The sequence below is a fragment of the Cebidichthys violaceus genome, unplaced genomic scaffold, assembly GCF_023349555.1.
Source record: "Cebidichthys violaceus isolate CVI_PGR_0920_01 unplaced genomic scaffold, fCebVio1.0.p SCAF_143, whole genome shotgun sequence".
Lineage (NCBI taxonomy): Eukaryota > Metazoa > Chordata > Actinopteri > Perciformes > Stichaeidae > Cebidichthys > Cebidichthys violaceus.
This window is the reverse complement of record NW_027176311.1, coordinates 96,494-110,725: the sequence shown is the minus strand read 5'-3', so window position 1 is coordinate 110,725 and position 14,232 is coordinate 96,494. Positions and strand designations below refer to the sequence as shown.

At 42.3% G+C, this 14,232-nt stretch overlaps 1 protein-coding gene across 1 annotated transcript in view; it reads left to right on the top strand.

Moving 5' to 3' along the window:
* The window catches only part of oxct1a (3-oxoacid CoA transferase 1a), a 43,293-nt gene extending 29,986 nt beyond the window's left edge, over positions 1–13,307 (top strand). Inside the window, exons 14-17 of the mRNA XM_068709333.1 lie at positions 2,118–2,207; positions 3,480–3,560; positions 12,413–12,514; positions 12,622–13,307. Coding sequence (XP_068565434.1) covers positions 2,118–2,207; positions 3,480–3,560; positions 12,413–12,514; positions 12,622–12,657 — 309 coding nt within the window. The 3' untranslated portion in view covers positions 12,658–13,307. The remainder of the gene's footprint in view (positions 1–2,117; positions 2,208–3,479; positions 3,561–12,412; positions 12,515–12,621) is intronic.
* The last annotated feature ends 925 nt before the right edge of the window (positions 13,308–14,232 follow it).

Genomic DNA, 14,232 nt, shown 5'->3' with positions numbered 1-14,232 from the left:
TGTGATGATCTTTCAGATTGCTTTTTTTTTTGGAGTACTTTCTTGACTCGCAGATTGTGATTTTAATCTTACGTTTTTTTTAAATTTGATTTAATTTCGCTGAATTGGAACAAGACATTTAGTGCACTTATGAGCATTCGGACATGGTTTAAAGCCCGTAGTTTAACCATATAATCCAAGCAACTCATTATAAAATGATGAAACGGGGAACATGGCTGTATTGAAAGGGATGCCTCCTAACGTTTGCTTCAATGCAGATGCTTTGCTGTTTGCTCATTGCTTTGCTCGCATTTCTTCATTTTTTTTTTCTCTCCCTAAAAATGAGACGGTGGTCTCTGGATATGTGTTGATTGTTACGATTGTGATTTGTGCAAGAAACCGTGGTCAAGAGTTACTCCCAGCCCAAAAAGCGAAATAAAAAAATGCTGCTGTGAATGCCTTTTTAATTGAAAACGCCCAATACTGGAGTCCTGTTACTGCTGCATCTTAGTGCGACCATTAAATACACACTCAAGATGCCGCTGATCTAATTGTACCAAGAACCATCAGTTTTGATCACATCGCTCCGACAAGTAAAGGTTTGGTTCACCTTTAAGTTCGTGCTTTAATTCGGTCACATCAGACATTTCTGCCAGTGTCCCAATACAAAGACGGTGAATGTTATTGTTTACTGCGCCAGGAGATAACGAGATCGCTCATGAGTGATCTAGTGTGTAGGTGCGTGCGTCTTTGTGTCCGTCCACGGCTAATCTTGCATATTTTTTTTGTCTTAAATGTAAACTTTTGGCCTTTACATGGTCACTTTGTGTTATTTATGCTTGTAATTCCACTCCTGTTAAGCACTTTTGTGACTGTCTGTGAAAAGCGCTTCATAAATACATTTTACTTACTTACACACCGCTGCACCAAACTGCATATTTTGGATGCTCATTCATGGCTGACTGCCCAAAGACCTCTCGTGGTTGCAGTGATTCACACTTTCTCAAAACACCTTTTATTGCCTGTTAGACACTGCCATTGATTGAATGCTGACTGCTGCCTCATCACTCACTGCTCCTAACTGGCCCCCGTAGTGAGACAAAGTGGGGAAGAAACCGATTGTTTGATTGTATTGTTCTGCGGCCAGAGACACAGTTGTTCCATGCCTTTTTTTTTTTTTTTTTTTTTATTGGGCATCAACCTCGCATATTGTCAAGAAATATAACAATCACATCGCGTTGCAGTTCTATACTTGCACGACGCAGATGCGAACATCGGCGATTTGAAATGAGAGCAAATCTGTTGTGTGAAACCTGCACAGGAAAACCACGTTTTGATACGTTGGCAGTCATCACAGCAGTGCTCGTTGCAGACACACCTGGCGGAGATCAGCGGTCTACTGAGTGCACCTTTATTTCCAGGGACCGCCTCAACGCCACTCAGTATAATTCACAGAGCCCACTGCGAACAGTTCTCATTGGAGAACAGTCGTTCTTCAGTCGTATGTCCGGCATCCAGCAGTAAAACGTGAACTGCAGTCAATAAGCCGCAGCCTGTAAAGGCCGCAGAGCCCTTAAGCCCCGCCCCCACTGTATAACTTCCGCCAACCGTGAAGTAGATCATTGTTTCTCGAGATGTGCGAAGGACGTGCGCACCTCCGGAGGTTCCTTGCTTCATAGTTGGATGCTGAAGATCCGTTCTGAACTCTTTCTCCTCTCTCTGTCTGTGAAGTTTTTCAGGGTCTTACTAGTGCAGGCATGAAATTATTTTTCACCAGGCACAGAGCAGTAGAAGATATCCACGCTTTGAAGACACAGAGCCACATATCAGCTTAGTAAACTGTTCTGTATTTTTGATGGAGGGGGGAGTTGTTTTGAGGAGAGCTATCTACTTGAAACAGGGCACTGGAAGAGAAAACGTATTGCTTTCATTTCTTTCCACCCTTCCAAATGAATGCCTTTTGTTTATTGTTGTTTTGCTCTATTTTTTGTTCATTGAACTTCATGGTAATTTTTAGGGCCATGGTTATTGGCTGTTTAAGATTCGAGTGTGTTATATTGTAAGGTGTTTATGTTGTTTTGTCCTCTCAAAAGAAATGAAGCTGAAGCCTTAATCCCTTTTTTATCTTCTGTTCTTAGGGTAAGATGGTGAAGGGAATGGGAGGAGCCATGGATTTAGTGGCCAGCGCTGGAACCAAGGTGGTGGTCACAATGGAGCACTCGGCTAAGGTGTGTGTGTGTGTGTGTGTGTGTGTGTGTGTGTGTGTGTGTGTGTGTGTGTGTGTGTGTGTGTGTGTGTGTGTGTGTGTGTGTGTGTGTGTGTGTGTGTGTGTGTGTGTGAGCTTTTTACCATGCTCGTTCTAACCCGCGCTGCTTTACAAATTACCCGAAAAGACTCATTTCCTTCCCCAAGGGTCCAGGTCCAATTAAATTTGCAATTTTCTTTTCCCATGTTGGTACAACCCACCAGTGCACCTTGTCTCTGATTCCTACGGTAATGAGTGTTATGACTGATTAGAGATAATTCCGTTAATGGATTGCTTAATGCCTCTTCAACAGAGAGCGCCAGCTCATCCCGATGACATTTTGTCCTGCTTAGATTGAACCTGTTGCTTCGTCTTCGGCTAAATTGAATAGAAGTCTAGAATTGGACTCGGCGTATTGGGAACAGCTGATTAGTTAGACTGGTTCTGTAGGAAGGGATGAGTAACCCCCACAGGGTCTTCGACAAAAGCAGCAGACACTCCCAACTATTTCGAAAGTCCGAACCGCCATGATGCAAGTTCAACGTAACATTCTGCATTCAGAGTAGCATGCTGCTTTTTTGCTAATGGGAGCCTGTCTGGCGCCCAGCTATATTCCAGATGGTGCAGCAGGTGAGCATAAATTTACTGCCCTGAAGTCTGCTCTCATTCATTATGGGGGAGGGAGGGAGGAGGGGGGGGGGGGGGGGGGTTGATGTATGATGTGTGCTTCTCAGGCAGCGTCAGAGGCATTTTGATGAGTGCCTTTTCTTCAAGCAGACTGTTGGGCAAACTGAGACAGCCTCATATGGAATATGTTTATTGCCAAGTGCGTTACACAAACGAGGAATTTTTGCGAGGTGATTTGGTGCGTACGAGTAAAACAGCAATAGTGTGACATGATTTAAAAATAGAAAATATGAAAATTTACAATAAAATATGATAAACAAATAAGAGTATGTTCAATCAAGTATATTGTTAAAGTGTCATGTGTATATTAAAAGAGAAATGGTGTGTAACGGTAGGAAATTGTCCTGGGGATTTAAGTGCCTGCATACAAAACAATGCGCACCAACACACCGAGGCGGCCATCTTGATCTATGTGCTGTATATCCTTCGGGGATAGGATGAGTGTACATAACCAGCTGCATCCCTGGATATATTGAAACTGAAACTGCGTCCCTGAAAGTATTAACACAGAGAATAAAGGTGGCTGACCTCGAATGATTTAATTGATCAACTACCCTTTGTCTTTCAGGGAGGAAAACACAAGATATTGGACACATGCAGCCTGCCTTTAACTGGAAAGCAGTGTGTGGATCGAATCATCACAGAAAAGGTGAGTTTGATTTCTATATATTTAAATCATTTTGATACAGGTCCATAGAGGCAGAGGAGGTTGCTGCTCCTCTATTTTTTGAGAAGCAAGAAAGAGGGAGATCAAAATATAAAAAAATAGAAATTGGTTGACTCAATCTAAGCATCATTTATAAAATATTTTTTCTCTCTTCTTTGGAAAATGTTTTTGAAATTCAGATTAAAATCCTCCAACAGCAGCAGCTGCTGGGTTACACGTGCAACGAGCCAAGGGAGGACGGCCTAACTTGGGTCGTTGGTCCAATGATGATTTCCAAATATCTTAAATTCTTTGTACGTGAGTGTGACAAACTGAAAGTAAATCGATAAGATAAAGACTGTAGCGTATTAGAAAAAATATTACGTTTTAAACACTGAAAAGCCAATGCAACGGTTAGCTTGTTGTAGCAGCCCTAAAGAACTGTAAGCTAACGCGAGACTGGATTAGGACTAGTGGCTCACCTGGGATGCAATATAACTCGTCCTACTGGCAAAGGTATGACCTGCTCTACTCTGCCTCTACAGGACTGACTCATTTAGTTAAGGTTGGTGCTGGAATGCATGTTCCAGAGGCTCAATTATGAGTCCTGTTTTGGTGAAGCAATGACCTGCCCTACTCTGCCTCTGATTGGCTAGCACTCGTTGCATTGGGTTAGGGTTAGAGTAAGAATATCAGGGCGGTCAGAGTCAGCAGGCCGGTTTGTTTTTAAGAAATCTTGCATCAGATTTTTTTTACTGCTTCATTTTTCCTTGAACATAAGAAGGTAGAGATAATCCCAGCTGACTCCCCGGTAGAAAGAAAGTGTTTCTCATATTGAATAAGCTCAAAATGATCCATAACTATTACCCTGCCAATCACTGCATGCAGAAATTTAAAGTTGACATAAACACAAACTTCTCTTTCTGTGATGAATATTCAGAAATATTAAAGCACATATTTTGGGATTATTCTCACACCCAAAAATTTGGGTTAAATCTTTGCAGATTTGTTATTGAATATATAATTTAAACGCATGAATATGGAAAAATGTGCTCTTTGGTTTCTTTAAAAAAAAAAAGAAGAAAGAAATGACAAATATTTAGTTTTATGATAAATTTGATAATGATGTTGTCAAAAATTCTTTATTCATAAATATAAATTTAACAATAAAATACATATTTTGTGTATGCATGGATGGATGGATGGATGAACTTGGCTGCTTACTCATAGGTGCTTCTTACTTGGTGGCAATGAGTCACCTGTGGCTGAGCAGTACATGTGGCCTGTAAAAGACTTAGATTCGGGGGGCAAAAGAGACGTTTGTGGTTAGTTTATATTAACATTTCTGGGACATATTTTACATGGAGGTGGATATCTGTAACTTTATCGTTAATTCTGCGTTAAGCAGCCATGTTGTTGTAAAACATGAATGCACACTTGATCTAGCCACTACAGATACTGAGCCTTTAACCTGTGGCCAAAGTTGCAGGTTCCTCCCTCTACCACCAGTTTATGGGTTTGTTTATTTAATACGAATTACAAAAATATTGGTTCATTTGTCTTTATTAGAAACCTGGCTGTTCACCTTGCAAAGTATAACAATTCCCCACCTTGCAGTCATGAGTGATTAAGTGAAACCAAAATCTAATAAGTTAAACCCAGTCAGTGGGTTTGCGTTCCTATCACAGCCAATCAGTCCCCTGAATATGTCAGCAATAAGAAACACACACACACACACACACACACACACACCCACACACACACACACACACACACACACACCCAGACTTGGAACACAAGACACACACATCGTGTCTTTATCTCTCAATTACATCTCCCTCACACACAAACACATAGGAAAACAATCACACTGCAACTGAGAGCTTGTTATGATGCAACAGAGTGACACAAGTAGATGGAAATTACATTTATTCAGTTAACATTAATTCAATCAGTGGATTTGGGGAAGGAGGCCTCTTATTGATTTAGTTATGGTTTATTAATTTTCACGGATAGGGTCGGGTTTCCCTTCATTACGTATTCGGTTGATGCTCCCATCTCTGCCTCGGGGGCCCGGCTTCTAATGTTGTTGATGCTACTGCAATAATTGTAGTCGTAGCTGATCTGCAGCTTTATATGTTTTGGACTTTTTTTTTTTTATTATTATGATATTTTTGGAAAAAAACGTGAAGGCAACCCACCTGCCCTCTGTGGAGGGGATCACTCAGGTAGCAAAGAAGCTCCACGGTGGGCTCGGATGGAAAAGATTGATCCTGGGGTTCTGGATATGGTAGTCGGGGACAGGCTGGCAGGTGGGGCTGGTGGGGCTGGTGGGGCTGGTGGTTCCCACTTTTAAAAAGTTGGACCACTGGGTGTACTCTGGGGATTCTCACTGCTCAGTCTCCCTTGGAAAGCTTATGGAGCTTAGCCCTAAAGGCAAAATCTCCATCGTCTTCATTTGTATGTAACGCTCTCTCTCTCTCTCTCTCTCTCTCTCTCTCTCTCTCTCTCTCTCTCTCTCTCTCTCTCTCTCTCTCTCTCTCTCTCTCTCTCTCTCTCTCTCTCTCTCTCTGCTCTGTGTTTGAATTTCATCAGCTCCCCACAGTTTGTGTTCCTTGTGCTGTGACGGAAGAAGGTGAAAACATTTGGATACAGCAATATGTGGTCATATTGAGGCCATGAACATTATTTGAATATATTTGTATCACTCCCATCCAGTTGTAATGGCCAACATTCAAGTTACAGGTAACGCTCTTCTTGTCAGAATAGTGCTCATCGCGGCCCGAGGGTGGAATTGTCTGCTGAAGGGGAAACGAGCAGTAAGCTAAAGTAGAAGATTGGAAGAAAATTAAGAGCCGTTAAGATGGGGGGGGGGGGGGGGGGTGGGTGTAAGATGGCAGTTAGTGAGAATGGAGGAAGTAGGATGGAGGAGGCATGAATGCTGATTTGGGAGAAGAAGAAAAAAAAAGTGTGGGGGAGGTTAGGAAGGAAAATGGCCTAGAGAGGTTTCAACAGTGGAGCTTAGTGCTGATGCAGTGTCCTATTGTACTTTAGTCACTTCCCTGTAACCCTCTGGTGTTCGCTGCCTTTGGAACTCGCTCATTTAAAACACGACCTGTCAGACGCGCCCCCCCCCTTGTTCGCTCCTGCTCGGCTGGCTTTTGTTGTGATTGCGCAACATTTCTCAGCGAGCAGATTTCTGTCAATATTTACAAAGGTTAAAGCTCTTTCTGCTGCCCTACTAGCACTTGTACCTCCTCCTCCTCCTCCTCCTCCTCCTCTTCACCTTCCTCATTTCATCTCCTGCCGTTTTCTCTCCCTCGACATCCATTAGTACGCTCTCCTCTTATTGCATCCCCAGCGTTTTACTTTTCTTGGTAATCACTCAAATTTTCATTTTCCTATTCTCATTTCCTGGCATCTCTTTCAACACATGCTTACTGCTTATCATAACCCTCCTCCTCTATTCTACTCTCCATCCTTCTAATGTCACGTCTGGTGCGATGTGAAGAAAATTACACAAATTTGGGTGAAGAAAATTTGAAGTTTGAATCCACATCCATTTAGTCAGACATGGCGAACATGGTTTCGGTTCGTACTATAATTTTGCGAAGCCAATTTTTGCTTATCGCAAACAACCCGCTCTGTATTTTTCTCAGGCCTCCTTTCTTGATGCTTCTTCCCTCTAATATCGTGTCTGAGTGAAGTTTGCCAAAACGAGTGTTTCTTATTTTTTCGCGGACTCACACATAATGTATGAGAAACACAGACCGGTGCGAGTTTGAGACAACGTAAGAACCCTCTAGACCTCAGAGTGCATGTGCAGCATGTGCATGTTATTAAATGGAATAGGTTGATGAATAAACAACGTGCACGCTATGATTTAGCCGCAGGGGGCCCGTCCAGTAGCCGTGAACCAACTCTATGTTCTTCTTCTCCTTCAGGAACCTTAGTGATGAGTTGTTTTTCACTGCAATGACAGCAGGCAGGGATGTCAAAAGGCTACGCCGAAAGCTCCGACTGTGACACATGAGAGTGTTTTAAATTACTCCAAAACGGAGAGCGTTATTCAACCTTACCTGTTGAATAATAATGGGTTTGGTGCACAGCCCAGTGCTGTTCAGAGCATTTATCTATTGAAACAAATGTGCGTTGTCCTCATCTAGAGGGATGGTCAGTATCTGTATGCTGAGAGAACCCAAGAGAGAATCTGGGATTAAGACACTGACTTGTAGATTCTACTATTTATTACGCTTGGTTCATAGCAATTTGATTATAGTTAATGCAATGTCTGTAGATCCTGTAAGGTATTTACACATTTACAAATGTTTAGTCTTCCCCCTTTTTTTTCAGGTGGAACATGAAGGAAAGCCTCGGCCTTCAAAACTCTCTTTTACGCTTTGGAAAGACAGTTTTATGAGGGGAAATGGTTTCCTCCCATATTGCCAGTGGGATTCAACTTGTTTATGACAGACATTTGAAATCCCTTTGCAGGACCGTTTAGCAAGTGATACATCTGAAAGTGGAACAGTAGTCTCCTCTGCCACATGTATCTCCATGACAATAAGGAAGGGGGGGGGGGGGGAAACCAATTATCTGTGATTGCCAGTAAAAGCCGATCAATAAAACTCAACCATTTGCAAATAAATAAGACCCCATGCTGAAACCTCAGTGAGGATATTGCCAGCACTTTTTGTATTACACACAATTGTTATTAATCTCACAGGATGTGGTGGTAAACTAAAAACGTATTAAAGATGGTGATATAAAACCAATTAGCGCTTAATGTCTGAAGTCAAGCGGAACCGCGTTATTTAGCAACTTATGGTCAGATGACTAGAATACAACAGCCTAACGTTTGAGCTTTTTGTTCTTTTATTAGGCCAAAGCACCGTTTGTACAATGACTTATGGGATGTGAGAACTGTCCTACTGTGGTGATCACCAGAGAAAACCCCCAGTGGTAAAACATGAGGGAAACCAGGTGGCGAACAATGCTTGTAAATGCCTGATAATGGTTATCCTAAATGTATTTTTTTTTTGTTGCTATTTTGCATAAATAAAATCCTGGCTCCAATTAGTTTTTTAAATGAAAACAGAAACTGGGCGCTGCCAAACCCGCCAAAAAACATTCTGCTCCCTCCGCTCAAGACTCTGACACACAATACATTCTCAGAGACGCGGCGTCCGCCTCGGCTCTCCATGGCCAGAAGGGATGGTAATTCAAGCGTCGTCCTGTTGCTGCGATTGGAGACCCGGGGTGATGAGGAAACCTGTTGCCTCAGGCAGAGTCTCTGCCGCCTCTCTATATGGTCTGGAGCTGTTTCTATACACAGCGTTGCCCTTTCTTTTCTCTTAACCACAGTGGCCCCCGTTCACAAGCGGGCTCGCTTGCGGCACCGTCATGGGAATGATCATTTTTGTGTTTTTATCATGTGCGGTGAGTGAAGCGCATCACTTCCGTGGCTCCTGGTTCTCGAATCGCTGCTATGACGATGTGTTTTGGTTTTTTTTAAGTTAAGTTAAGTTTCTCGGTACTTTTCTCGTCTCAACAATTATTTAGGGAATTATCTCCTGTTTTAAATAAAAAAAATTAAAAAAACAATTGCACACTCATTCACAGATGAAGCAGAACAACTCCTGAATTATTCAGTCATCATAATGGGCCAAGAAATGCGTTACCTGTGGCGTTTTTTTTTCCCGTGACGACGGCAGAGCCCAATGGCGGCAATTATTACTCCAGGAACCAAATTAAAATGATTTTTATCGTCAAGACTGTTTTTGTCTGAACACATCTCAAAACCTGCTCCTTGTAATTGCTGTATTGCGTTGACAGGACACTGGATGAGCTGTTGAAGGGTAAAACATTTCACTCCCGTCTCTTTGTAATGTTCACATTTGTCTGGAGCGTGAGGTGGGCTGAAAGATGTTGGCCTGTTGTTGTTCCGTGACATTCAGCCCACTTCTCACCAGACAACACATTTAGAGGTTAGAGTAGCAGCTTCTTAATCACTAACTTGCATCAATCTCGTTAACGATGGCGGTGACTCTGAAGACTGTGAAGAAAGGTGACTCAACGGTTTCACAACCAAAAAGGCTGCTTTGCGTATGGAGGCACATTTTTTATTTTTTTTTGTGGATACCAGAAACTAGGTCAGTCGATGGTTCTTCGCTTTCTGATTTACTGGCTCAGCTCGTTTTGTGTCCTGATTCGGTGTATTTTAAAGCAGAAAACGTCAAACTGTGAGGACACATTGATCACATGGCACCTGTCGGCACGCTGCTGCTCTTCCTATATCCAGCACCTCTGGGACATCTTTAATTTCCCTTAATCACTTGAGACACGTGTGACGATTAGAGTTGCATGTCAGTGCCTGTGTTAACCATAGACCCTTGTGACATTCCATCTGTCTCGCTATATTAGAGTGAGATATCTGCCTCCTGCCCTGTCACTCTGTGTGTGTGTGTGTGTGTGTGTGTGTGTGTGTGTGTGTGTGTGTGTGTGTGTGTGTGTGTGTGTGTGTGTGTGTGTGTGTGTGTGTGTGTGTGTGTGTGTGTGTGTGTGTGTGTGTGTGTGTGTGTGTGTGTGTGTGTGTGTTTCTAATGAGCTGAAAGCCCTGACAGCCTTTGCCTGGATGTGTCTGTGGCTTAGTCCGTCAGTCCCTGCTGAGGGAAGCAACAGGAACCAGCTCAGCGAGTATTTTGTGCATCAGTATAATGATATGGCTCCAGATTTAGCTTAAAGGGCTATTGTATAAGCTGTACTGTACGTACACCTTGTAACAGTTCGCCTTACCATGAAAACCTAAGGGGAAAAAGTACATACGCTAAATCTAAGGGAATGGGCGGATCTGATACCCGGTAAATTACAGCTTCTGCTAAACGCCGCCTTCTTTTCATAACCCATGTCAACATTGCAGGCCACTGATAACACTTGCAAAGGAAAATAAACAGTACTCAAAGATAGACTCAGCCGATCATTACAACCTACTTAACCTCATGTCAGCCTTGTGTTGAGAAGCAGCAGTCTAAGTTATTTCAAATTGAATCAGATGATGCTATCAGTCGACAGAAATCCATAACGATCCTAAAGGAAAAGTGTCTAGGATTAACGGGAGATTTATAGAAATTGAATATATTCATAACTATGTTTTCATGAGTGCATAGTCCCCTAAAACGAAGAATTGTTGTGTTTTCGATACTTTCCAATGAGCCCTTCTCGTCGAGATCTCTTCACAGAGTTGGCCATGTTGCACGGCCATGTTTCTACAGTAGCCCAGAACACACAAACCACAAACACTGGCTCCAGAGAGAACCTCAAGGCCACCGTAGTTCTCCAACGACGCTTGGTAAAAGGAGGGGTGGGCGGAAGGGTATTCCGGTTGGATGCAATCTGCAACCTCACCACTAGATGCCACTAAATCCTACACACTGCTCCTTTTAAGCTGGGCAATCGTCCAACTTAATGAGAGTAGGTAGGTACCTGAGAAACCAACGGTCATCCTTATGCTGGAAATCTTTCCCGATCTTTAAGATCTATCTATTGAGAATGTAATAACATAAAGTTACAGTGTTGACAATCATTATTCAGTACATGAACCCAGAACCAAAATGTGTTTGAGACGAGACACTTTGGGCAGAACAAACGGTGTCACTCTGATGTTGAGCACAAACATGGCTCATAGAATAAAAAGAAGGCTTAAAGAGGTACTCACAGGTCTGCTCCCTGAAGGTACTTCACAAGCATTAGCGCGTCAGATTGAGTTTCAGAAAACACAACATTACTTAGTTCTTCTTTCGATGCATTCATGGTGCTTTGGCCTTCAGTGTAAATGACAGGTTAGTGAGGATTCTTAATGGTAATTTGCTAAAGGTTTCCACCTCCCAGTCTCTTCAACAGGAGCGATGCCCTTTCCCCACGTACTGCGTTTCATTACTCTTAGCGATGTGGTGGAAATCTCCTGGGGCCTCATTTATTAATCGTGTGCCCTCGGTTTTGCGTATGAACCATGTGAAAGCTCATCCTGGAATCGGCTTAAATCAATAATTGCTTATGAATTTGTCTATATTCAGGAAAACTCCTCACAAATCATATGCACAGCTCCTCGTAGAAGTGTGATCACAGGTATGAACAGACACTCACAATGCCACACAATTGATAATGATAATTGACTGTCAACTATGGACCCTGTGGAGATGCTTCACCGAGCGATGCTGCATGAAATATATGTGTTTTTTAGTTCAGGTTATTGGAAATCTTGGCATATTTAGAGTTTCTCAAGAGGTTGTAGGAATTTAACTTATTTTGAGGACAACAAAATGTTGTTTAGGGTTTATTCAGTTAACATTGACTCCCCTCCCTTCCTCTTCTCTTGTGCTACATCACAGAGCAACTGCAGCAGCACTCGAGAGCCAGCATGGGACTCATGAATCCAACACATTTTTTTTTTTTCTTTTATGTTTCAACTGTTAAAAGTATTACCACAATTAATATGTAATTGCTCTTTACTTTGTAGTGGTCCGACCTCATGGAGTTGAGGACCACTCTTTCTCACACTCACAATTTCGCCAATAATTGCAGCTATTTAGTCGTCTGTGGACGACACCAAAGTGCTGCGGGAGGGTGTTGTCATCTCTCTTAGATCACTTTGATGAGTGAGACTCCCGCGTCCTCCTCTGTGGATGATGTGTGGTGACCACACATCATCCACAGGGTTCAAACCCATCTATTAAGGAAATGCTCATTCTCGCCATTTTGTCTTTGCGTCTCATCACTCGCCCTCGTCTTTTTCTCTAAACATGTCATCTTTTTTTTCTTCTTTTTTTTCCCCTCCCCTCTTTTTCTGCCCCGGCCAGGCCGTGTTTGATGTGGATAAGACAAAAGGCCTGACTCTGATAGAAGTGTGGGAGGGGCTCACCCCCGAGGATATCAAAGCATGCACCGGCACCAATTTTGAAGTAAGTAACTTAATAACAGTTTGGCGACCTGCGCTATATTTCACATCCTAGCTTCATAACCATGAGACGTGTCTTGACTTCCTTGTGATCTGTCTGGTGTCTTCTAGGTGTCTCCCAACCTGAGGTCCATGCAGCAAATCTAAAAAGAGGGGCAGCTATGGATCTGTGCTTTTGGTTTGCGTGACACTCGATTTATTTCCCTGTGGTCAACAGCTGGTGATTAAGCGGCCTGAGACGGGTCAAATGCGCTTGTTAAACAGAACTGTTTGGTTCAGTTCCCTGGTAATCGGCATCCAAACATCAGAAGGGTGTAGGCCTCGCTAATATTAACGTGGGAATCACCGGAGCCAACATCTGATCTCGCAAACGGTTCGGGAACATTACATCGTTGCCTATTAAAGATATTAGAGAACAAATGTGTGCTGTAGTTGAGGTGATTCTTCATTCAGCGGGTGTTTGTACTGTAGTTGTATAAAGTTCCAAAAACGTCCTTGGATTATACATCTAATGTAAGATATATTTGTTATTTCTCCATTTGGAAAAGGAAAGAGATGTAATAATAAGGATCCGACAGAAACATGTTTGTAACAATAATTATTGCCACGATGTAAAACTCCTTTTTTTTGTTTCTCAGCTTCGTATTTCTTCGACAGGCGTTTTGCTCTCCTCTTGCCTTTTTGTATATAAAATCAAATACAACCTTGTTTGCTGAGTGAAATAAATTATTTTTTTTGTTTCTTCTCTCTAAATCTTCTGGTTTCTGGATAAAAAGTATTAAAAAATAATACCAACAGTTGACTTGTTTGTTAAAATGATTCATCGAATCGCACAATGATTGGAAGCAAATGGCTTTGAGAGTGATGGCTTCTGACACTCCACAGGTTAGAGCTTTCTATATATGGAGGGTGCGCTCGCATTGACATTCTTGATGTGATTTCTCCACTCGAGTAGAGAGGCGCTGCCATTACCTGAGGGCTGTTGCATAACTGGGGAATTCAGCCACTGGGCTTTTGGGTTCAAGAAGATCAACTGGATTGGGTCATCAACCAGAAAAATGAAAGAAAGTGACAGGGGCTTTTGCCACCGGCTGTTGATGTAAATGTAGCACATCCCCTCCATGAGTCAAACGCGAGTGGTACCCTGTAAGCCCACATTTAGTAACCTATTTCTCATGCGGGTACTGGAATGCTGTGAAAAGGGAATAGAGGGAAACAATGAAAGGCTTTTACTCAAACCAATGTGTTTGAACATGAGAAGTGGAGCAAAAACATTTCTTTTATTACAAATGAAAACATTGCATGAAGTCAAGCAGGGCGTTTTAACTGTCCGAGTCGACCCGTTTTCTCCAGAGAATGGTTGTTGTTCCTTTTGATTATTTTCACAATGCTGATCATTTATGGACGTTGCCTCCAAACCAGGAGGGAACAAAGGTAATCAACTAAACAAAGCAAATGATTTGGCAGTCTATGCATGTAAGGGATTCCTGATTATGCAGGTGTGTGTGTGTCCACAGTGGTTTTCTAAAATCAACCCTTCCTCCTGTGTCACATCACCAAATAAGACACATGAAAATGTCGTGGAAAACGGAGAATACTCTCTAAATGTTCTGTACGAAAAATGCAACTTCACTAGCGCTACGAACAAAAATAAAATGATACAATAATTTAATATTTAAATTATATCAACAATGTACTGTAAAGGGATGTAGAGAGCTGATG